The sequence below is a fragment of the Caenorhabditis briggsae genome, assembly GCF_000004555.2.
Source record: "Caenorhabditis briggsae complete genome, chrIII, whole genome shotgun sequence".
Lineage (NCBI taxonomy): Eukaryota > Metazoa > Nematoda > Chromadorea > Rhabditida > Rhabditidae > Caenorhabditis > Caenorhabditis briggsae.
Window position 1 is genome coordinate 950,732 of NC_013490.2, and position 23,096 is coordinate 973,827.

Below are 23,096 nucleotides of genomic sequence, written 5' to 3' on the forward strand. Positions count from 1 at the left end.
AAGTCATATTAGAGCTGAAAACGGCTGAAAATGCCATTTTTGGACTCAAAAAGGGACTTTTGGACACTAAAAATGCCATTTTTCGACTCAAAATTTCCCAAAAATCATTTTTTAAAGCTATTTTGGAGCTTCGAAATGCCGAAAATGCCATTTTTAATCTCAAAAAATCTAAAAAAATTAGGAGAAAAACGAGGATGAGATGTGTGTGTGTGTGTGAATTGAAGAGACCGAGATAATTGAGATGGGGTAATTGAGAGACGTGGGGGGGGGGGGCAATTAAGAAGGGTAATTAAGTAGGTGTGTATAACAAATTAAGAGAGATTCAAAATGCGATTATACCGGAGAGAGAAAATGAAGAAATATGAGTATAAAATAGCACAGATTTCGGGGTTTTTCCAGGTATTTCTGACCCGTTTTTCATGGAAAATACACCAAAAATAGCCAAATTTCGGCTTAAAAATGGCAGAAAATGGCCAAAAAATGGCAATTATTTCCCCCAGAACATCTTCTTCATATAGCCAACGAATCGTCGCATTTTCGACGGCGGCTCTCTCATGACGTCTCCATCCAACTCATCATCATCGTCAGCGACTTCTGAAACCCTGACGATGCCATCATTCTTTTTCTTCTTGTCATCCAATTGGGATAGTGACCATTTCGATGGTTTAACTGATGGCTTCTTGGGAGTGGATGGTTCGGAACGGGAGTTCGGTGGGAACACTGGGAACGTCAGGGGCATCTGACGGAGACGTTCGGCGAGATTCGGTTGGACCATTGATGGGATCAGAGAGTAGGGGGATTCCTGGAAACGAAAATCGTTGACTTTTAGCTGTTTTGGGCAGATTTCTAGCCTATTTTTCATTATAAATCATCTATTTTTGAGTCTAATGCCGATTTTTAGGACCCTAAATCGTTGAAAATAGCTCAAAAATTCCAATTTTTGAACCCAAAAGCCCCGATAATCAATTTCGAAAGCTTTTTCAGAGCTTGAAAATGCTGAATATTTCATTTTTGGACCCAAAAAACCCCCAATTTTCCAGCCTAACTGGTCTATTTTAAGCCTAAAATGGCCTTTTAAACCCAAAATGAGATATTTTTTTAACCCGAAATACCATATTTTCAAGTCTAAATCATCGATTTTCAGCTATTTCCAGCCATTCCCTCACCTGCAAGGACAATCCAGACACCACTGGCGTCACCCCAGTCGACATCATCATCATTGGCATCTCTGCGGTTCGTGCTCTCTTCCTGCTCATCGTCAGCTTCGTGGCTCCCGGAGATCCTGGCGTAATGATACCTCCACACGCATTCAGAAGACGTGACGATCGTCGTGGTGTGGTTGGAAGACGTGCGTCTGGCGATGGATTCATATTGATCCCAATCACTGATTTGATTGGTGATGGTGTCTTCTGGACGACTTCAGGGGCGGCTCCAGAACGCGACGCCGATCTGGTCACTCGTTTCTCTGTTAGCACGTCTTCAGAATCCTCGATTCTTGGAGTACGGAGACGTCGGACAGCTTCTGCTTTGACTCGTTTCACGCCGGATGACGTCGATTGAACACCATTTTCCGAGTTTTCCGGTTCTATGATGGAGTCGTCTATGAAGACTGGAAGTGGAGCATGTGGACGTGGTGGGCGTTGGGCCGATGGGACCACAGTGATGGTTTTCTGGAAAAAATTCGAATTTTAGTAGGAAAAATTTCCTTTTTTGACGGTTCTAGAGCTAGAAAATGACACTTTTAGCATCAAAACGACCGTTTTTGAAGCTCTTGAAGCTAGAAAATTGGATATTTAGCATTAAAAATACCGTTCTTCAGGTTCTATTTTTTAGCTAGAAAAAGGCGCTTTTATGGTCATTTTCAGCTAAATTTCAGCGATTTTTATCCCCTTTCATCCCTAAAATCTCAGTGATTTTCAAGAATTTTTTTGTCCAAAAATGCGCCATTTTCAGCGATTTTCAGGTCATTCTCGTTCCTAAAATCTCAATTTTAGCCATTTTAGCTCATTTTTATCTTTAAAATCTCAATTTTTAGCGACTTTTATCCCCGAAATCTCAATTTTTGACATTTTCAGGTCATTTGCGTCTTTGAAATCTCATTTTAGCGATTTTAGCACATTTTCATCTTCAAAATCTCAATTTTTGGCATTTTCAGGTCATTTTCATCTTCAAAACCTCAATTTTTTGCCATTTTTAGGTCATTTTCAGCGATTTTCAGGTCATTTTCGTTTCCAAAACCTCTATTTTAGCTCAGTTTCATCCCCAAAATCTCATTTTTCAGCGATTTTTATCCCCAGAATCTCAATTTTTAGCGATTTCTAGCTGATTTTCATCCCCAAAGGCCAGAATCCCTACCTCCTCCGAAGACGTCAATTCAATACTAATCGTTTCAGATGGATCGAATGGCTCATCCTCCTCCTCGTCACCCTCCTCATCATCCTCCTCATCATCATAATCCAAGTCAGCCGAACTTCCAGCCATCGATGGTCCCCTCTTTGAGTCCGCCGATCCATTAGAAATCCCAATTTTGGCTCCTTTAGTGTTAAATTTGTTGATCAAGAACGTCCTCTCCTCCTGAACCTCCTCATCGTGACTTCTGAATCCGGGTCCTCGATAGTTGACCTTACAGAAATTCGCGTCTTTGGTCCCGTTGTAGATAATCGGGGTGCGTGTAGTCGTGAGCAATACACTGTCAGTCTTAGAGATCTTCAGAAGAGCATCGGGACGATCTGTGAGCACTTGAGACGCATTCACGTATCTGCCAACTTTCATGACCACTTCCTCCTTGGAGTACTGTAGTGGGTCGATGTCGAAGATTACGGTGGCTACGGTAACGTTGTCCGCACGAAGCGATCTCCATTTGTGAAGAGCTGTACGGAGAACACATCTCGAGTGATTTCGATTGATTTCATCGTGGATTTCGACTAGTTCCTCCTCTTTGAACACTATTTCCACTGCTTGTTCTCCGGTGAGCACGTTTGTCATGCCGTCGGAGGCGAGGACAAGGCAGAAGTCGTTGCCAGTGAGGCGGTGGACACCTGGAAATGTAGAAATAGGTGATTTAGGCTGAAATTATTCGAAATTGCTACTTTTAAGTCAAATTTTCGTCAAAAAAGGTCAATTTTCAGCTTAAATTACTTGAAAATTTCTATTTTTGAGTCGAAAAATCGTAAAATGGACCATTTAGGCTGAAATTCCGTCAATTTTAGGCTAGAAATGTTCGAAAATTAATATTTTAAAGAGGAATAATCGTCAAAAAGGGGCAATTTAGGCTGAAATTTGGTCAATTTTCAGCTATAATTAGTGGAAAATTGCAATTATAAAGGGTCAATTTTAACCTAAATCTAGTCGAAAATTTCAATTTTAAGACGAAAATCCGTCAAAAAACTAGTCAGAAATTGCTCATTTTAAGTCGAATTTTTTAGAGCTCAAAAGAGACTTAAATATTCAGCAATTTCGTATTTAAAAAGCTGTAATTCTAGGCTAAATTTGGTCGAAACGTCGCCAGAAAAGTATATGACCATCAAGTTAGGCGATTTTGGATATAAATTATGTCCAAAACAGTCCATTTTTAACCAATTTCCACAAGATTTTAGCCCATTTTCTGCTGAAAATCTGCAAATTTGAGTTTTAACGGTATTTCCCGCACTAACTCTACAATTTTAAGCTAAAATTACTCAAAAATTGATATTTTTAAGTCGAATTTTGTCGAAAAATGGTCAATTTAGGCTTAAATTTTGTCAATTTTAAGCATATTTTTGATCAGGATTCCGTTAAAAAGGATCAATTTTGACCAATTTCAGCTAGATTTTCGCCAATTTTCAGCTCTAAATTTGCCTATTTTCACCCACAGATCGCATTTCTTACCCAAATCCGGTTCCGGTGACACCACAAACATGTTCGTCTCCTTATTATACGACCATAAATCGCCCAAACTTCTGGCAACCGACAGGAATGGTATCTTATCCATGATGATCGGTCGAGTCAGGTCCTTTGGTGTGAACATGTTCACACGGGCGGGCCGTTTCCATACAACACGAGTCACACCGCTTTTCACCGCCGTCTCTCCGCCTGCTTTTGCGATACGCATCTGTTCGTGAGCCGATTCTGGCTTATGGTCGATTGTGAGGGGACAGGAACGGACGTCGCCATCTGGAAGAACATTGAAAGGGTTTTAAAGGGACAAGGCCAACGGTAGAAATATGCTTAAAGGAGTAAAAAATGGTCTTTTTAGGGGTGAAAACGAGCCAAAATCAGTCAAAAATGATATTTTGAGCAGTAAAATGAGCTAAAATGAGCTAAAAATAGTCAGAATCGATCCAAAAATGGTCAAAATTGCTGCAAAAATAGTCAAATTTTGGCTGAAAATTGTAAAAAATGAGCCGAAAATGGTCCAAAATGAGAGTTTTAGGAGTACAAATGAGCCAAAAATGATACAAAATGGCATTTCACGGGGTAAAATTGATCCAAAATGAGCCAAAAATAGTCAAAATCGTTCTAAAGATGGTCGAAAATGATTTTAAAATGGTCGGAAATGAGGGATAAATGATGAAAATTTGTCCAAAAATAGACAGAATTGTTCCAAAAATAGTCAAATTTGGGCTGAAAATTGTAAAAAAAATGAGCCGAAAATGATCCAAAATGGGGTTTCACGGGGTAAAATTGGTCCAAAATGAGCCAAAAATGGTCAAAATCGCTCAAAAGATAGTCAAAAATGAGCTGAATTGGTCGAAAACGAGCCAAAAATCGGTAAGATTCGGTCCAAGATAGCTTAAAATAGGCCATTTACAGAAAAAATCAACCCAAAGATGGTCCAAAATGAGACAAAAATGGTCGAGAATGAGCCTAACACGGTTTTCAGGGGCAAAATGAGCTAAAAGTGATAAAAATTACCTTTTCAGAGGTAAAAATAAGCCAAAAATGCTCGAAATTGAGCTAAAAATCTTCAAAATCGACCCAAAGATGATTCAAAAAGAGCTAAAATAGTCTGAAATGAGCTTAAAATGATCGAAATCTACTGTTTTAGAGATAAAATGAGCCAAAAACTCACTTTCCACAGTTCCCAGATAGATTGCCGAGTCTCCAACATGTCCCGTGTAGAGCTTTCCGTTCCTAATGAACACACAGCTTACAGTAGTTCCGGCGGTAGATGGGAAGCCTGATGCCGTGTATGGCCAATGGACTGGAAGAGAAATATGGGTTCAATAGGAAAAAATGGGCAAAAATACGATTTTTGGGGTCAAAAAACGCGACAATATCAATTTTTGATGTCAAAAATAGCCTTTTAAGGTCCACTTACGATGAACATCTCTCATTTGCTCATGAGTGAAGAGGAATCCCTGTCGGATAGCCTCCAGAATGTCCTCATCGTTGTCCGACGCGAATTTTTGATTTTTCTGGAAGCAATTAAGGTTTTAATTGACCAATTAACCCAATTAAACGCTTTCTTACAGTGATATTCATGAGAAGATGCTTCCTAACGTATTCCGAAGCGTGTTCTCCACCATGACCATCGTAGACGCCCACAAATGTCCATAGGAGGATTCCCTTATCGTCTCGTTCTGTATGAATCACACATCGATCTTCCATGTAACGACGGCCGCCCTGGAAATTTTAAAATTCGGGAAAATTTTATAAAATTCAAATTTTTCGAAAAATTTCTGATTTTTCATGAATTTCAAGGCTTTTCTGTGTTCTTCTCATCATTCTTGACTATTTCCAGGCCTCAAAACGCACCTGATTCGCCGCGGCGGTGATTCTCAAATTTTCGCCAAACTGTAGGGGTGTACGAGCCTCTGGCTCGTCGGTTTGCACCATTTTGCGTCTGAAATCAGTCTAAAATTTAATTTTTATCAAAAAAAATCGAAGAAAATCGCGAAAAAACCGAGAAATCTGGGTCAAAATGCGCGAAAAACCAATAGGAGGCGATTCAAAAAAAAAAAATTTCGCGAGAAAAATTGTGTGCGGTGGGGCGCGTTTGCTGAGGCAGCTCAGGGGAATTATTGGTTTTTTGAGTTTTCGGAGTCAAAGAAATGAGAATTTTGAAATATAAAATAAAAGACTGTGCAGAGGACTAAAATACAAACACTTTGATACTAAAACCAACTTAAAATTATAAGTTTTAAAGCGGGAAATTTTTTTAAAATAATAGTTTTGGATGGAAAAAAACAAAGAAACTAATTTTAAAGATTTTTAGAATACAAATTTGAACAAAAATGAATGGAAACTAGACTTAAGCATAATAAACAAGCATTATAAACAAGATTAAGCTTCTAAAGCTTGCGAAATCGGTGATTTCTCAACCGAGCGCACTTTCTGACCTAGTGTAAAGTTTAATCCATGGGGCAAGGATTAGCACTTTGATCAATATTCCTTATGCCTAATCTCGACGAGCTGCTCAGCATTAAACGACGGCTTAAAGCCACGGAGATTACGTAATTCTGAAAAAATCGGAAATTCAAAATTTTAAAAAAAATTCAGCACCACTCTCCCGTCTGGAGAGGTCAAAATCGAGAAGCGAGCCGACGATGGAACCTATAAAGAAGTTAAAGAGTAGAATTTAAAATTTTTTGAAAAAAAATTCTAAAAAATTTTTTTTCCAGCTTAGAATCATTCGAATCCGAGCCAAATGTGTCGAATCGGCGGCGAAAAAAGGTGCTAAAAGTCTAAAAAATTGTTGTTAATATTTTTAAAAAATTTCCAGGTCGAATATCTGCAAAGAAGAGGGTTTATAGTGGATTTAGAGCCAGATTTGGTGGTTGGGGTCGCTACAGAAGGTGAGGAGTACAAGGTGGCCGAGTTTTTTGAATTTTCTAGGCCATGAGAGGTTAACAAATTAATTTGAATTATTTTATTCAAAAAACACAAAAAAACACAATTTAGAGCATCAAGAACCAAAGAGATACCAACATGGCCGAGTTTTTGCAAAATTCAGCTTTGGTGGCCTACAAATTTGAAAAACTCGGCCACCAGCTGAAATTTTAATTTTAAACAATTTTTCTAAACTAGAGGTCCCTGAAAACACGATTTTTACACCGCAAAATGTCTAAAATTCTCAGTTTTCGCATAATTGTCAATAGAGCGCATTTGCCTTCCCGATTTTTCAAAAATTTAGTTTTCAGATGTCCTATTCGGGTCACAAGACGTGGCAGCAGATATTCTGATTCTTCGCAACCAAAAAATCACGAATATCATTAATGTGGGCACCGGAATTCCGAATCACTTCCCCGAAAATTTCCAATATCTGAAAATCGATATTTTGGACTTGCCCGAGACGAGAATTGTCGATTATTTTGATGAAGTTTTTGATTATATCAAAAAAGTGCAAGAAAAACGGGGAAAAGTAAGCGTTTTGAAAGAAATTCCGGTAGAGCGCGATTGCAGTGTGTGGAAATGTGAAAATTTTGCATTTTTACGGTTTTTTCTAGACTATTTCAATGTAAAAACACCGAAAATCATGTGAAAAGCTTTAAAAAATACAAATTTTAGTCGAAAATGAAAATGCGAAAAATCTGAAAAGTCCGATAGAGCGCATTTTCATCATTTCGCGCTGAAAATTTTACGAAAAAGCTTGTTTTTTCCACTAGGAATATGTTTAAAAGCAACAATTCTGAGAGATTGAATATGGAAAAAACTATTAAATCTCTTAAAAGCCAGAGAAAAGCCAAAACTCCAATAGAGCGCATTTTCAACATTTCGAGCTTTGAATTTTGCATCTAAGCTGGTTTTTAATGTGTTAAATCTCTTAAGACCACATTTCCTCTCTGAAATCCCTGCGAAAACCACCGAAAAAAGCGAAAATCCTAAAAATCCAATAGAGCGCGTTTGCATTTCTCGAAATTTCAAAATTTTCAGTGTTTCATTCATTGCAATGCTGGAATTTCACGATCCGCCTCGTTTGCAGTTGGTTATTTGATGAAAACACAAAAAATGACGTATCGTCAGGCATTCGAAAAGTGCCGCGAGACACGGAGTAAGTAACTGCGCTCCAATGAGAATTTTGAGAAAACGCGGTCTAATGCGATTTTTTTTCAGGTATTCGTCCCAATTCCGGTTTCGAGAAGCAATTGAGAGAGTATGAGCTGGAATTGTCCTGAAAAACGAGAAAAAAATCGAATTGTTTGGAAATTTGAGAACTGTCATAAACAATTTTTGCTCGTTATAATCATTTTAACCATTTTCTAGGCTCATTTTTCATCATTTTTCCCATTTTTCTGTATAAAAATCGATTTCTCTGCTAAAAATGACCCAAAAATCGATATTTCTGCTGATTCTTTTTCTATTTTTCCTAATAAACCAATTTTTCTGCTTTGATGATCCCTTAGAATCGGATTTTAATCCATGCAACATTGATGATTCCACATGTATGCCACTGGAAGATTTTGATGTAAGTGCGCTCTAATGGACAGGAAGAGGTTGAGCGGGAATTTGAAAAAATTCTTTTAAAAAAAATTTTTTTCCAAATTTTTCAAATTTCCCGCCAAGTCAAAAATTCTGAATTTTCAGAGAAAACGGCCAAAAAATGCAAAACTGAAAGGAAATTCTGCAAAAATTCAAATTTTTTGAAAAAAATTTTTAATTTCCCGCCAAACCAAAAAATCAAAATTTTCTAGCAAAAAAAGAGGTTTCGTACAAAAAATTCGAAATGTCTGAAAAATCAATTTTGAACGGAAAACCTGCAAAATTTTCGAAAAAAATTTCAAAAAGAAAATTTCAAATTTCCCGCCGAGCCGCTTTTTAAACAAAAAAATTTTTTTTCGGAGAAAACTGCCTAAAACAATCAATTTTGAACAAGAAATCTGCGAGAAATCAAAGAATAACTTTCGAAAAATTTTTTCCGAAATTTTCAAATTTCCCGCCAAACCCGCAATTTCAAATTTTTCAGCAAAAAAAAGCTTTTTAACAGAAAAATTTTAAAAAACTGCCTAAAACAATCGAATTTGAATGGAAAATCCGCAGAATGTTCGGAAAAAATTTAAAAAATTTTTTTTTTCAAAAATTCAAATTTCCCGCCAAGCCAAAATATCGAAATTTTTTAGCAAAACTGCACTTGTATTCTTCTCCCGGACCAGAAATTATACAATGTTTCCGATGATGTTTATCTATTCATGACTGGCTATCCCATCCATATGTCTTATATCTCTCAGGTAAGTTAGCAAATGCGCTCTACCGCTAATTTTTTTGAAAATTTCAAATTTTCAGACTCCAATCGCCGAATTATTCCGTAAAAAGCTATCAATTCGAATCCCCAAAGCTCACTATTACGATTCGTCGGAGCCCGACAGGAATATTTATAGAAATTTGAAAATTTCTGAAAAAATGGCTCTTTTTGAGGTTTCCACCGACAAAAGTGCCATCATTTTGCAATATTTGATAGAGAATCAGGTCTTTTTATTGATTTTTGAGAGTTTGCGATGGAGCGCGTTTGCAATTTCGAAAATTTCAAATTTCAGTTCTTGCGCACCGAAGCTATTACGAAAGCCAACAATCGCTGGTGCTTGGAGGGAGAGTGCAATGCGTTCTTGTATGAATCCGGTACAGTAAACAAGAGTTTAGGTGGGAAATTTGAATTAAAAAATAAAATTTTCGAAAAAATTTTTTTTTGAAAATTCTAAATTATCGACATTTTAAAAAATCTTCAGCTAAATTATTGTTTCTAGCATTTTTTCAGACATTTTTGGTGCTGAAAATCAATAAATTTGCGCTAGAAAACACCAAAAATTCAAAATTTTTCAAAAAAAATGGGCAAGTGCGCTCTAATGAGAAAAATCGAAAAATTTTGGATAGTTTTTTTTTTCAAAATTTTGCAAAAATTAACTTCAATTTATTCAGAATTTTCGGGCTTATTTTTTTTTGAAAATATAAAAAAATTCGAAAAAAAATATTTTTTAAAAATTCAAAATTTTCGATTTTTTAAAAGTTTTTCTGAATTTTTCAAATATTTTAGGCTAATTTCAATTTTCTTACACTTTCTCAGGCATTTTTATCGCTAAAAACCCAAAAATTACAAAAATTTTCAAAAAAATTTTTTTGCAAATGCGCTCCAATGCGAAAATCGGAAAATTCACATTTTTCCAGGACAATTTACATTTTTAAGACATTTTTAGTGCTTTAAAAATTTGAATTCGCGTCTAAAAACCCCGAAAATTCACATTTTTTTAAAAAATTGGCAAATGCGCTCCAATGACAAGAATTCAAGTTTCCTTCAGGAATCTACTCCCACTCCGCCGATCTCCTTCAAATTATCGAATACCGTAGTCGATCGATTTTTGCGGTTTCCAGTGTCCATGCAGAGTTTAGTGTCCCCGTGGTAAGCAAGTGCGCTCCACCTAACTTTTCCTTGAAATTCCGTTTTTTTTCCAGGTCCAACGCCTTCAATGTGAGCATAAATGCAAAGTTTTCTACTGGAACGAGCGGGAAATGTGCATGAAACAGTGCAAATTACGGTAGTGTGATAGGCTCCGCCCACTTTTTTTTCGGAAAGCTCCGCCCACTTTTTTTTGCAGATTGGAGTTCGATTTGGTGTCCGTGACGTCGGATTTGAAGCGGAATTTCGACTTTTTCGTGCAGTCATCGGCGATTCAGAATTTTCGAATGAAATATCGGAAATTTATTTGAAACAATTAAATTTTTTTTTGAATTTTTTCAAAAAATTCCGAAAAAAATTTTTTTTTGAATTTTCAATTTTTTTCGCATTTTCCGGAAATTTTCGGCAAAAAATTATTTTTTTTTAATTTTTAGCAATATAACTTTCAATTTTTTTTTTCGAATTTTGTGGACATTTCTTCAGAATTTTCTAGAAAATTCCAGAAGCATTTTCATATGAGCTTATAATAGTCAACACTAGACGTCGAATAAAAGGGGAAAACGGGGAATTTCGGGGACATTTTTGGGGTGAAAATGATAGTATTTTCTAGACAAAAAGTGGAGAAAAAACAAGCAAAAAACCGTAACCAGAGAAAAACGGAAAAAATTAGTTAATTTCAACAAATGGGGGAAGAAAAAAAGGTGGAAAAATGATAGAAACCGGGGGAAAAATAGGAAAATATGGGGATTTTTCACATAATATCCAACATCTTCTTGAGTTGAACAACCAATTGCCAGTCGGCCTTCGTCAAATCGTCACGGAAATATGTCTTGCAGACGTCGATGGACTCACGGGTGATCTGGAAAAAATTCGACTTCTTCTAGGGTTCTTAAGCCTTCAAAAATAAATTTTTACAAATTTCCTACGTGAAACCTATTTCTTGATAATTTCCTTTCAAACGATATCCTATCGACCTAGTAAAGAGAAATTTCGGATTCTGAATTCTGAAGATGTCAGATTTTAAAAATATCCGAAACCAGGTGATATGGGTATCAAAATGACGGAAATTTCATGGGAAATAGTTCTAACGCCGTGAAAACTGCTTTTTGGAATTTTTTGAAATTTTTGGAAAATCAGAAATTCCAGTTTCGACGTCTTCTATGATTCTGAAGGCTTCAAAAGTTGAATTTCTACAATTTTCACGACGTTGAAACTATTTGCCATGAAATTTCCTTCAAAATGATACCTATATAGCCAGTATTTGAAGAAATCGAAATCCTGAATTCAGAAGATGTCAGGTTACAGAATTATCCCAAAACTAGCCGATATAGGTAACAATTTGAAGGGAATTTCATGCAAAATATTTTTAACGTCGTGAAAACTGAATTATAAAATTCTTTTTTTGAAAATTTGGAAATTCGTAAATTCAATTTTTTACGTCTCCTAGAATTCTGAAGTCTTCGAAATCGGATTTTTCACGACGCCAAAACTATTCTTTATGAAATTTTCTTCGGAAAGATACCCATATTGCCCCACTTTGAGAGAATTCGAAATTCTGAATTCAGAAGACGTCAGATTTCAGAACTGTCGAAAACTAGGCAATATGGGTATCAATTTAGAGGAAATTTTGTGGGAAATAGTTTTAACGTCGTGAAAATTGCGAAAAATCAATCGAGATTCAAAGAGTTTAGAGGCCTAGAAGACGTCGAAACTATAGAATTGCAAATTTTTTTTTCAGGTTTTTGAGCTTCCCTGAAGCCTAGAATTTCGTGCTTTTCAGCCCAGAAAATCTCCAGAATTCAAGTCGTTACCTTTGAAACCAACGGATCCTCATGCGTGAAATGTCTTCCATAGAGTCTTGGTGCCTCTCCAGTGGTATTCTCAATCTTAATACAAACTTCTTCTCCCTGTTTTCCCAACGGGACCTCTTCGTTATTTCTCTGTACCGATGAAATGGTTCCCAATAGAATTCCCTCCTTGCTGGGCACACAAATCGGCGTGCCTCGTTTCACCTGTCCCGCTTCAATCGATACTCCGAAGATGATGGGGGCACGAGTGTTGTAGACGTGATTGGGAAGGACGCGAAGTTTGCACGGGAAGATTGCCAGATGTTCGTTCTCCTTCCGAGCCTTATCTTTCAGTTCTTCTCTGCAAAATTATCGATTTTTTAAGATTTAGAGGGTTTTGACGCAATTTTCACGACGTTAAAATGATTTGCTATGGGATTCCCTTCAAATTGATACCCACATCGCCTAGTTTTGGGCAATCTTGGATTCTGAATCCTGAAGACGTCAGATTTCTGAGTTCTCCGAAACTAGGCAATATGGGTATCATTTTTAAGGAAATTTCATAGAAAATCGTTCTAACGTCGCGAAAATTGCAAAATAAACATTTTTGGCTTGGAAATTACATTTTTCAAAGCTGAAAATGACTATATTTCAAATTTTCTGACCCAAATAACTCTTACCTATACTTCAAAAACGCGTCTTGCAAATGATAGATAATATCGGCCTGGAACACCTTGACACCTTCATGATCGGCGAATATCTGCGCCTCTCGCTCCACCTTCACATCGAACGCCAGAATACACGCGTACTCCGCCTTGTGCTCCTTCATCGCCGACGCCTTCTGCACGTCCTTCTTGTGCACCGGACCAATGTTCACATTCGAATATGGGATTTTCTGGGACTTCAAGAAGTCTAGAAGGGCTTCTAGGGATCCTAGAGTGGACGCCTGCACATAGACACCTTCTGGCTTCTTCTTGATGGCGTGAAGAGCATTGGCCAACTGATTATCAGCTTCTTGCCGCAAATAATCAACCTCATCCTCTCGATCAGTGATATAAACCGGTAGACCAGCGAGCACCTTCTCCAGATTCTTTGCCAAAACCTTGACTCCTCGTGCGCCTTTAACTTCTTTATAATGAATGTAGTCGTTCTTGACACGAAGCTCTTTCAATGGTTTTGGCATGAGCAATTCTCTCACTTGGGTTACGATAGCTCCATCGGTTCCAGTGAGGACTAGAACGTCTCCAGCACGCATCGTTCCGTTCACAAGGATCACGTCGATGGTGGTTCCGAGACCTGTAACAGTGAAAAATTGATGCTTTTTGAGTTTCTTAAGATTTTGGATTTTTTCGAAGAATCGAAAAAATCAGTAATTTTGACGTCTTCTAGAATTCAGAATCCAGAACTCTTCAAAACTTGATTTTCGCGGAATTTCGCATCGTTAGAACTATTTTCCATGAAATTCCCTTCAAATTGATACCCATATCGCCTAGTTTGAGAGAATTCAGAAATCTGACGTCTTCTGGTGTAAGAATCCAAAATATCTTTAAACTAGGCGATATGGGTATCATTTTGAAGAGAATTTAATAGAAAAAAAAGTTTAACGCCGTGAAAATAGCCAAATTTGGATTTTAAATACTTCGGTAATGGCATCCGTAATGGAAGTGTTTTGACGTCTTCTAAGATTCAGAACTCTTTCAAAATTCGATTTTCAAAACTTTTCACGATGTTAGAAAGATTGAGCATAAAATTCCCGTCATTTTCATACCCATATCGTCTAGTTTAGAGACATTCTGGATTCTGAATCCAGAAGACGTCAGATTTCTGAATTCTTAGAAAAGCTAGGCGATATGGGTATCATTTTGAAGGGAATTCCATGGGAAATAGACTTGAAGACGTGAAAAGGGCTTCAAAATCCTACGAGACATCCGCAATTCAAGCTTCGACGTCTTCTGAGATTCTGAAGTCTTCGAAAACACATTATTTGCGATTTTCACGACGTTAGAAATATTTGGCGCACAATTCCCGTCATTTTGATACCCATGTTGGCCTAGTTTAGCGAAATTCGCAAATTCTGGAGTCTGAGCAATGTCATCTGGATTCAGAATCCAAAATTTGTCTGAATTAGGTCAATATGGGCATCATTTTAAAGGAAATTTCATGGCGAATCTTTCTAACAATGTGAAAATTCAAAATTCGGCCATTTTAAGCTCAATTCAGGTCATTTTCAATTCCAAAAACCCACCAGCAATCTGTTTAACCTCCATTACAGTGGCATCTAGTTCCTCTGAGAATGCCAATTTCTGCGCATATTTCGTTTGTGTCTGATTCACAATGAACGCCATCAAATTGCCAATTCCATCTCCCAACATTGCGGAAGTCGGAACCATACAAACATAGTCCGAGTCCTCAGCCTTCTTAGTATTATTGGAAAGTGTCACATTCAACTCCTGCTCGGCGAATTCCACAATAATCTTGTCCATTCTCTCCTTGAATTCCGCTTGGACCCGTGGCTTTTGAGACTTCAGAAGCTCGTAGACATCCTTCCGAGGGTTGGATTCATACTCATAGAGCCTATCAATCTTGTTAAGAGCGATAACGAAGGGAGTCTTTCCTTTGATAAGAAGCTTCAGAGATTCAATGGTTTGGGGTTCTAGCCCATGCATAATATCCACTACAAGGATCGCAAAGTCACAGAGCGATGATCCACGAGTACGAAGATTCGAGAAGCTCTCGTGACCCGGCGTATCGATGATGAGGAATCCCGGAATCTTCATCTGATCTTGAAGGAATCCTCTGACCTGTCTGCATCGCTCCTTGATGGCCTCCGCAGGCACTTCTGTCGCTCCAATCTGTTGGGTGATACCTCCAGCTTCTCCCTGTTGAACGTTGGTTCTTCTGATGGTGTCTAGCATCTTGGTCTTTCCAGTATCGACGTGTCCCAGGACACAGATTACCGGGGATCTCAGGTCGTCTGTAGATCTTTTGGATGCGGCTAGCTCCTTTCTTCTCGCGATTCTAGCCTTTACTCGCTCCATGATCTGCTCCTTGGTCTCTCGTTGGCCACGATTATCCTCCTCCTCTTCCTCTTCCGAGGATTCTTCTTCTTCTGAAGTCTCCTCATCTGATTCTTCGTCTGAGGATTCTTCTTCGTCGACAGATTCCTTGACGACAGCAGCGCCAGCTTTTTTCTCGGGCTTTTTCTTTTCCTCTCCTTTCTCAGCAACCTCATCTCCAGAATCTGCCATTTCCCAATCGTCTAAAGGCTCTGGAGTCAGCTCCTTCTTCTCTTGTTCCGGCGTCACGGCTTCTGGAGATTCTGGAGCTTCTTCTGCCTTCTCCACCTTCTCCTCCTCCTGCTTCTCCACTGGCAACTGTCCCAATTTCTCCAGCCTTCTTCTCTTCTTCTCCTCCTGCTTGGCCTTTGTCTTCTCATCCACATAGACGAACGACTTCTTCGGCGCTCCTTCCTCTTCTGTGGAGTCTCTTGGTGCTGGAACTGTGTAGCCGGCGGCACGAAGCTTCTCGAGAGCTAGAGCTTGCTGACGCTTCTGAGCAGCCGTCACGTAGGTTCCAGCGGCTTTTTGGCGCTCAATTTCCGCTTTTTTAGCTTCTTTTTGGGCTTCTTTGCGCTGAAAAAGCGATTTTCAAGCTTAAAAATGAGAATTTTCAGCTTTAAAATAGGTAATTTTGGGGTTAAAGTGCTGTTTTTTTTTCAAACCTTAGAATAGCCATTTTGAAGCCAAAAATTCCACTTTTTTAACCTCTAAATTGTCATTTTCAGCATAAAAATTAAGCATTTTCGGATCTGGAATACGGTATTTTTGCGGCCAAAAATGCGATTTTTAGAACTTAAAATAGACATTTTTAGTTCAGGAATCGGGTATTTTGAAGCGTAAATGTCCATTTTCAGGATGTAAATTATTATATTTTGTAGCCAAAGTTCGACTTTTTTGACTTCGAAATAGACAATTTTAGCTCCGAATCTAGTCGGTTTTCAGTACTGAAATACGGTATTTCGGAGCCGAAAATTCGATTTTCAGCTCTGAATATAGTCATTTTTCAGGTGAAAGTCACGTTTTTTAAGCTTTGAAATAGCCATTTTCGGTCCCAAAATACGACATTCTGAAACCAAAATTTCCATTTTCAGCTCGAAATCTAGACATTTTTCAGGTCAAAAATACCACTTTTAGAGCTTCAAAACTGTCGTTTTCGCCTCTAAAATAGGTCATTTTGAAGCTGAAAAATGCAACTTTCAGAGTTTGAATCTAGCCTCACCTCCTTCTCCGCCTTCTCCCTCTCCTGCCGTTCCAACTCCTCCTGTGCTTCCCGCTCCTGCTGCTCCTTCTGAAGTCTCTCCTGCTCCTCTCTCTCCTCCTGCTGCTTCTTCAACATCTCCTTAATCAGCGATAAGGTGCCCTTCTTTTGGCCCTTCTTATCCTCTTTCTCCTTCTCCTTCTTCTCCTTTTCCTTCTGCTTCTTCTTGTCCTTCTTCTTATCCTTCTTCTCCTTCTCCTTATCATCCCCACCTTCTTCTGTTGGCTCTGCCTTTTCTGAGGATTCCGGGGCCTCTGGAGAAGGTTCTGGAGTCTCGGAAGTCGATTTTTTGGGTTCCTCTGCTGGTTCTGGAGCCTTTTCCTTCTTCTTCTTCTTATCCTTCTTATTCTTTCCTTCTTCCTCAGCGGCAACTTCTGCGGCAGCTGGAGCATTCTCAATAGAGGCTAGAAGAGCATCCAGATCCTCATCATCTTCCTCTTTCTTTCCCTTCTTTCCTCCCTTTTTCTTCTCCTTTTTCTCTTTTTTTGGAGCTGGAATGGCCTCTTTCACTTCTTTCACCACTGGAGCCGGCTCATCGTCGTCGGATGGCTTCTGCTCGGGCTCAGAATCTTCATCGAGCTGTAACAATCAAATTTTTGCCTTAAAAATAATTTTCCCCTTACAAATGCGGCAAAACCCTTCTTAGCGGGCGCCTTAGCCTTAGCTTTAGCTTTCTTCGGCTCCTCATCGTCCCAATTGGTTTCAGATGCACCGCCGATGTTCAACGCGGCTAATTTCTTCTCCGCTGCATCATCGTCCCTGAAAAAACCCAAAATTCGGTTAAAACCCCATGAAAAACTGTCAAATACCAATCATCATCCTTATTCTTCTTTCCTCCTTTTTTCGGCGGCATTTTCGGTTCACTTTTTGCGCTTAATCGTGCGAAATTGTCTGAAAATCGAATTCTCCATATTTTTCTGTTTGGAAAAGTGAAAAAATGAGGAAAATCGGAGAAGATTGAGCCGGAATGCGCGGAAAAAAGAGCCGGATTTAGGCGGAAAATTTGGAAGTCCGCAAACACCAAGCGCAAGATCTTACGGGATATTGCGTACCACCAAAGGGTCTTGTGCAGATATAAAACTAGCTGTAACTCGTTTAAAAATTGAGGTAAAGAGCTAAAATTTCGGGAGGATACTTTTAAAAAATTGAGAAAAATGTGACCTAAATTTCAGAAAATTCTAGTCAGTGAAAAAAGTTTATGAGACATTCGAATTTTTTTTGCTGAAAACTGTTTGCTAAAAAATAATTTCAGCCAATAAAAATGGAATTTGGGAAGGTTTTTGCAAAGAAAAACACTACAAATAATGCGGGCTATTCGGAAAGAAAGGGAGGAATTTTTGCAATTTCGCAATGTTTCAAAGGATTTCGCAATACTTATAATAACGGGTATTTGATGTTTGCATAATTCGGATACATGGAAAGAAGAGCTTTGGGACCTGGGAAAACCTAAAATTTTGAAAAAGCGATTTTCAGCTGAAAAATCAAAAAAAAAAAACTTTTCGAAAAAAAAGAAGGGACAATTTCAGGCATTTATACTAACAATTTTATTGAAAAACCTGCTAAAAATTACAAAAAGTGAAGTTTCAAAACCTCCATTCTCGAAGTTTTCAGATTCCCCTCCCTCATCGGACCACTGACCTCTTCCACACAGTTCCCTGTGGCACCTCCGTTATAGGTGCCATTGCCAACAATGTCGGCAACGAGGCCCGGTAGCCGTGTGGATAGTGCGTTTGACTGTTGTTCCAGAGGATTTTGGTTCTATTCCGCTTGGTGTAATTGTTTTTTGTTTTTCTTTTTAGACATTTTCAGGGTATTTTTTGATGACTAGTCTATATAAATAACATGATTTCTTCATTTTTTGCAGGAAAAACCATCTTAATTGCTGTTTCCCAAGGCCCTTCCACCTCTCTTCTGCGTCTCCTCACTTCCCCATTTCTCTGCGTCTCCTCCTCTCTCTCTCCTCCCTTGGTCTTTTCTGCCTGTTTTCTCTCTTATATCACTTTTTTTCTCTTTTCTCTCTTTTGAATTGTTACAATGCACGTGTTTATACTACGAGAGGAGAGGCTCTCACTATCACCCAACTGATCTTTTTTCAGTTTCTTTGTCTGTAAAATTCTAGTGATAATTTTTAGTGATTAGCAATCAATCGGAAAAGTGCAAGAAAAATTCGCTTCTTTTTTTCAAATTTTCTGTCTTTTTCCAATTTATTGAGTCAAATGTAACCATTTTCCGCCAAAAAATCTTGTAGAAATTGCCTTTTTTACCGATGGCCGAAGTTTTGCACTTTCTAGGCCATTCGTATTTTTTCTGATTTTTCTCAATAAAATTTAGTTTTCCAGTTAAAAAATTTCTTAAAATGGAGATTTTTCCCTGTAAAAGCTTGTAAATTCGTGGAAAATAGCCAAAAACCTAGCAGAAAAACTCTTCTTTCCGCCGGAAAAACAAGTAAAAATTGCAATTGTTACCGTTGGCCGAACTTTTCGCATTTTCTAGGCCACCGGAATTTTTTCATGATTTTTCGGCGATTTTTACTCATTTTTGGCCGATTTTCATGCTTTTTTCGACATTTTAAAAAGTTTTTCGCGTTTCCGACCCATTTTCTATGTTTTTCTACACAATTGTTCTTGATTTTTGTGTAATTTCGCCGAAAAAATCGGAAAAATCGAGGTTTTATGAAACTTTAATATCCTTTATACTTTTTTCCGCGATTTTTTCGAAAAATTCGAACAAACTGAAGCAAATAGAAAAATCTTTTGTGTCTTCTTCTTATCAATTTTGTGCTGTTGTTAAGCTAAATGTTTCGGAGAGAATGTTTGATTAGCCACCCATCAAATACAACGAGACGGCAAAAAGTACACACACATTGAGAACGTTTTAGTAAAGAAGGAGAGACAGATTTCACTGTGAACAAAACTGCAAAAAAAATTTGGAAAATTTTTTTTTTTTGAAAAATTTGAAAATTCGAAAAAAAAATTTTTTTTTGAATTTTTTTCATATTTCAAAATTTAAAAACTTCTAGAATGTGTTTTTTTTCTGATTTTTAAGATTTTAACATGCATTTTTGACACTTTTCTCATTATCATTATAAGCCCCGCCCACTTTCCGCGCCCATCTCATCCGTTTTAATCAATTTTAATGGGAGGGTTTCCTCTACTAAATCCTGATAATCTTGGCTTATCTCACTCCCTTTATCCTTAGCAATTCCTCCCCTGCTGCTAGGATGAGATTTCGGATTTTAATGCAAACGCGCTCTATTGGAATTTTTGGGAATGTCTTGAAAAACGACGGTTCTGGAGGGTTTTTGAGCTCCAATTTTCAATGTTAATGCAGTTAAAAAGTGCTGAAAATCCCCCGGAAAATTAGAAAAATCGAAAACAATTTTTTTTTCAAATTTTCGAAAAAAAAATTTTTTTTTGCTTTTTTCCGGAAAAAATTGATTCAAAACATCAATTTTTTTCGAAATTTCCGTGTTTTTTTTTCATAAAAATTTAAATACCGCGATTCACGCAAACGCGCTCCATTGAGAAAATTTCAAAAATTCCGCTTTTTTGGTCGTTTTTAGCCGATTTTTGGATTTTTTCTTATCATTTTTTTTTCTAAAAAATGCGCTCCATTGAGAAAATTTCCAATTTTGTCATGTTTATACGATTCATCGTCGTATTTTCTGAATTTTTCCCCTTATTTTGTAGCGTTTTTGACCCAAAAAACCCATTTTCCAGCCCGCTCGCCCCCTCATAATGATTGGAGACACAACAACATCAGAAGCTCCGCCTCCTCCCACCACAGTAGTACCGAAAACTAGGAAACCACGCCCCGAAATTCAAATTTATCGGCCTGGAGCCCTTCGTCAAGGCTCGGGGAGCACGAAAAACCTCTCAGCGAACGACGACAGGCCTCCGAGACCAGAAAAATTGACGACGACGTCTTCTGGAAATGCGTCCAGAAGACGTAGCAATGATACGGATAGTGTGACGTCACGTGGCGGGTCTGGAAGTACCACTCCAGACGCGATGGTCATGAATGAGAGGGGAAGAAATCGATTTGAGGGCAGAGGAGGTGCTGCTGCTGGCGGCAATTCGAATTATGTTAGTTTTTTTTCCATTTTTCACATATCTTTAGCTGTTTTCAGCCGAAAAATTGCTGTAAAAAGCCTAAATCTCGGCAAAAAATAATCGCCAAAACGGCAATGTTTTCTGAAAAAATGAATTTTTAGCCTAGCTCTCTGAAACTGATCCACCTGTTTTTCTGTTTCTAGCTGTCTGAAAATACCTAAAAACCCAAAATTCCAGCAAAAAAAAGCGCGAAAAAACAGAAAAATGATTATTAAATAGCCATTTTTCACCTATTTTTCCATTTCCGACACCATTTTCATTGTTTTCAGATGTCTAAAACGGTCCTCCTAAAACCCAAATTTAAGCCTAAAAAGCTCGAAAAACCCCAAAAATTGGCAGCATCCTGCAGGCTCCGCCCACTTTTGCCGCACCCTCCGGCGCGGAAAATAAACGGAAATGGAGCTGAAAATGAGCTATTTTTGAATGAAAAGTTATAGAAATTTGGCTAAATTGAATTTTCCAGAAAATTTCAAAGAAAAAACAATTTTTTGCCTAAAATTTCAAATTTCCCGCTATTTGTTTTTCTCAGAATTCGACGCAATCGCTGTACGACACTCGACAACATGGTGGCTATATGGAGTATAATGGGTCCGGCGGTGGCCATGGAAATCGATCGAATCACCATAGAAATGGCGGTGGCGGCGGAAGATTCCAGAATCCGAATCCCAATTATCATAGAAATCAGCAATCACAACCGTTCGAACGAAATTATGTACGGTAAAAAACCGGATAACCGGTTTTTTGAGTGATAAAAGTGATTAAAAAGGCGTTAAAATTGGGTTAATTTGGTGTTAAAAGTGACGGGAAAATGGGCATTTTAATGGTGGAAACCGGGAAAGTGTGAGAGATTAGAAAGGAAAAAATAAGGGAGCGAAATTAGAAATTATGAAAAAATTTTTTTTTTCGAAAATTGATTTTTCATAGAAATTTTTTCGTTTTTGAGAATTTTCACGACGTTAGAAAGATTTGCCATGAAATTCCCGTCATTTTGAAACCCATATTGCCCTAGTTCAGCGAGATTCGAGAATTCTGGAGTCTGAGCAATGTCTTCTGAATTCAGAATTCAAAATTTGTTTAAACTAGTGCAATATGGACATTATTTTGAAGCAAATTTCATGGCGAATCTTTTTAACGTCGTGAAAATGAATGAAAACTAAAGATTTCGAAATTTTTAAAATTTTCGATCTTGAGAATTTCCAGACAGAATCTTCATTCTTGATTTGGATTTCCACATCGTCAGATAGATTTGTCTTGAAATTCGCGTTGTTTTGATACCCATATTGGCTTGGTTCAGACAAATTTTGGATTCTGAAATCTGAGCAATGTCTTCTGGATTCAGAATCCGAAATTTGTCTGAACTAAGGCAATATAGACATCATTTTAAAGGAAATTTCATGGCGAATCTTTCTAACGCAAGGAAAATTTTGGAAACTTGAGTTCCGGAGAGAAAAATCGAAATCCCTCATTTTCCAACTCTTCAAATGTGTTAATCTTCATTTTTAGTGATTTTCCATGACGTTAAAAGTGTTTCCCATGTGATTTCCAGCAATTTGATACCAATGTTGCCACGATAAGACGAAATCTGATATATGAAGTCTTCTGACTTCTGGATCCATCGATTTCTCTGAACTAGGTCAATATGGATATCATTTCGAAGCAAATTTCATAGCGAATATTTTTAACGTCGTGAAAATTGCTGAAAATCGGAATTTCGAAGACTTTCAACAAAAAAAATGGTTTTTTTCAGCAATCCTCCCGCGGCTTCTCGGAACGCGCATCAATGCGTGGCGATGGTGCCATCGCCAGAAGACCCCAAACAACCACACGACGACAACGAAACGATTCGATAAATTCGACGCAGAGTGAAATGCCAGCGAACAACACCCAGCTCCACATCGACACCTCCTTCGACTCGGCATCCCAATGTGGAGCATCGTCCTTCTCCATGAATTCCCTGGGCGAAGCGTTTAGCTTTGAGGAGATGTGCCAGAATTTGCAGAATTTCGCATCGATGGACTGGAGTAAAGAGGTGGAGAATGAGTTTGCGATGCAGAAGGAGCTCGAGGAGGAGGAGGAGAGGCAGGCGGCGGCGGAGGAGGAGGCCCAAATGGTCCAGAAGACCAGCCAGGAGAGAGATCACCGCGGAAGAATCGAAGAAACCGGAGAAACTACGATGAAAGTGACAGAGAATCCTCGTTTGGGGGATCTATAGCAGAGGAGAAGGAGCCGGAAGACGATCCAGAAGAGGAGCTTAGAAGTGGAGAACGAACGCCTACATCCATCAGAAGTGGAAGCTCCTACAATCCACGAGTCATGTACCAGAAGTCCCGAGTTGCTGCCACAAACGACGAGAATCATCATGGAAGACGTCAAAAGGAGAGCTTATCTACTAAAAAAGAGGCGCCACGACGATACCGTGGAGAGCATGATGATAGGGATGATGACACCATGGAGTACAGTAATCTGGAGACATCGAACACCGGAAGGTTGGCTGGAAGGATTACGATTGTGCCCAGGAATCGGGAGCAAGAGGAGAATAGTAAGAATTTTATACGAAAAACCGAAAAATCGAAA

General features: G+C 38.3%; 5 protein-coding genes across 5 annotated transcripts; 3 read left to right on the forward strand and 2 right to left on the reverse strand.

Annotated features, from left to right (window-relative positions):
• Positions 1 to 487: 487 nt before the first annotated feature.
• On the reverse strand, positions 488 to 5,817 carry CBG15663 (the record flags this gene model as incomplete). The annotated part of the gene is made up of 8 exons (XM_002640742.1): positions 488 to 802; positions 1,167 to 1,670; positions 2,356 to 3,038; positions 3,868 to 4,152; positions 5,051 to 5,182; positions 5,300 to 5,396; positions 5,452 to 5,604; positions 5,737 to 5,817. 8 exons carry the CDS (start codon positions 5,815 to 5,817, stop codon positions 488 to 490), a joined length of 2,250 nt encoding a protein of 749 aa, XP_002640788.1.
• A 558-nt stretch (positions 5,818 to 6,375) lies between these two features.
• On the forward strand, positions 6,376 to 7,980 carry CBG15664 (the record flags this gene model as incomplete). The annotated part of the gene is made up of 6 exons (XM_002640743.2): positions 6,376 to 6,434; positions 6,481 to 6,552; positions 6,603 to 6,654; positions 6,704 to 6,776; positions 7,122 to 7,342; positions 7,855 to 7,980. 6 exons carry the CDS (start codon positions 6,376 to 6,378, stop codon positions 7,978 to 7,980), a joined length of 603 nt encoding a protein of 200 aa, XP_002640789.2.
• Positions 7,981 to 8,242: 262 nt separating this feature from the next.
• On the forward strand, positions 8,243 to 10,617 carry CBG15665 (the record flags this gene model as incomplete). The annotated part of the gene is made up of 7 exons (XM_002640744.2): positions 8,243 to 8,386; positions 9,039 to 9,146; positions 9,202 to 9,384; positions 9,453 to 9,555; positions 10,209 to 10,309; positions 10,363 to 10,445; positions 10,506 to 10,617. 7 exons carry the CDS (start codon positions 8,243 to 8,245, stop codon positions 10,615 to 10,617), a joined length of 834 nt encoding a protein of 277 aa, XP_002640790.2.
• A 440-nt stretch (positions 10,618 to 11,057) lies between these two features.
• On the reverse strand, positions 11,058 to 17,263 carry Cbr-iffb-1 (the record flags this gene model as incomplete). Its single annotated transcript, XM_002640745.1, has 7 exons — positions 11,058 to 11,165; positions 12,118 to 12,454; positions 12,774 to 13,389; positions 14,339 to 15,725; positions 16,372 to 16,989; positions 17,034 to 17,169; positions 17,220 to 17,263. 7 exons carry the CDS (start codon positions 17,261 to 17,263, stop codon positions 11,058 to 11,060), a joined length of 3,246 nt encoding a protein of 1,081 aa, XP_002640791.1.
• Positions 17,264 to 20,210: 2,947 nt separating this feature from the next.
• Positions 20,211 to 23,096, forward strand: CBG15667 (the record flags this gene model as incomplete). The annotated part of the gene is given in 6 exon segments (XM_002640746.1): positions 20,211 to 20,495; positions 21,052 to 21,110; positions 21,150 to 21,239; positions 22,270 to 22,273; positions 22,276 to 22,665; positions 22,668 to 23,096. Coding segments are annotated over 6 exon segments (1,257 nt in total), but the record flags the coding sequence as incomplete, so codon positions are not given.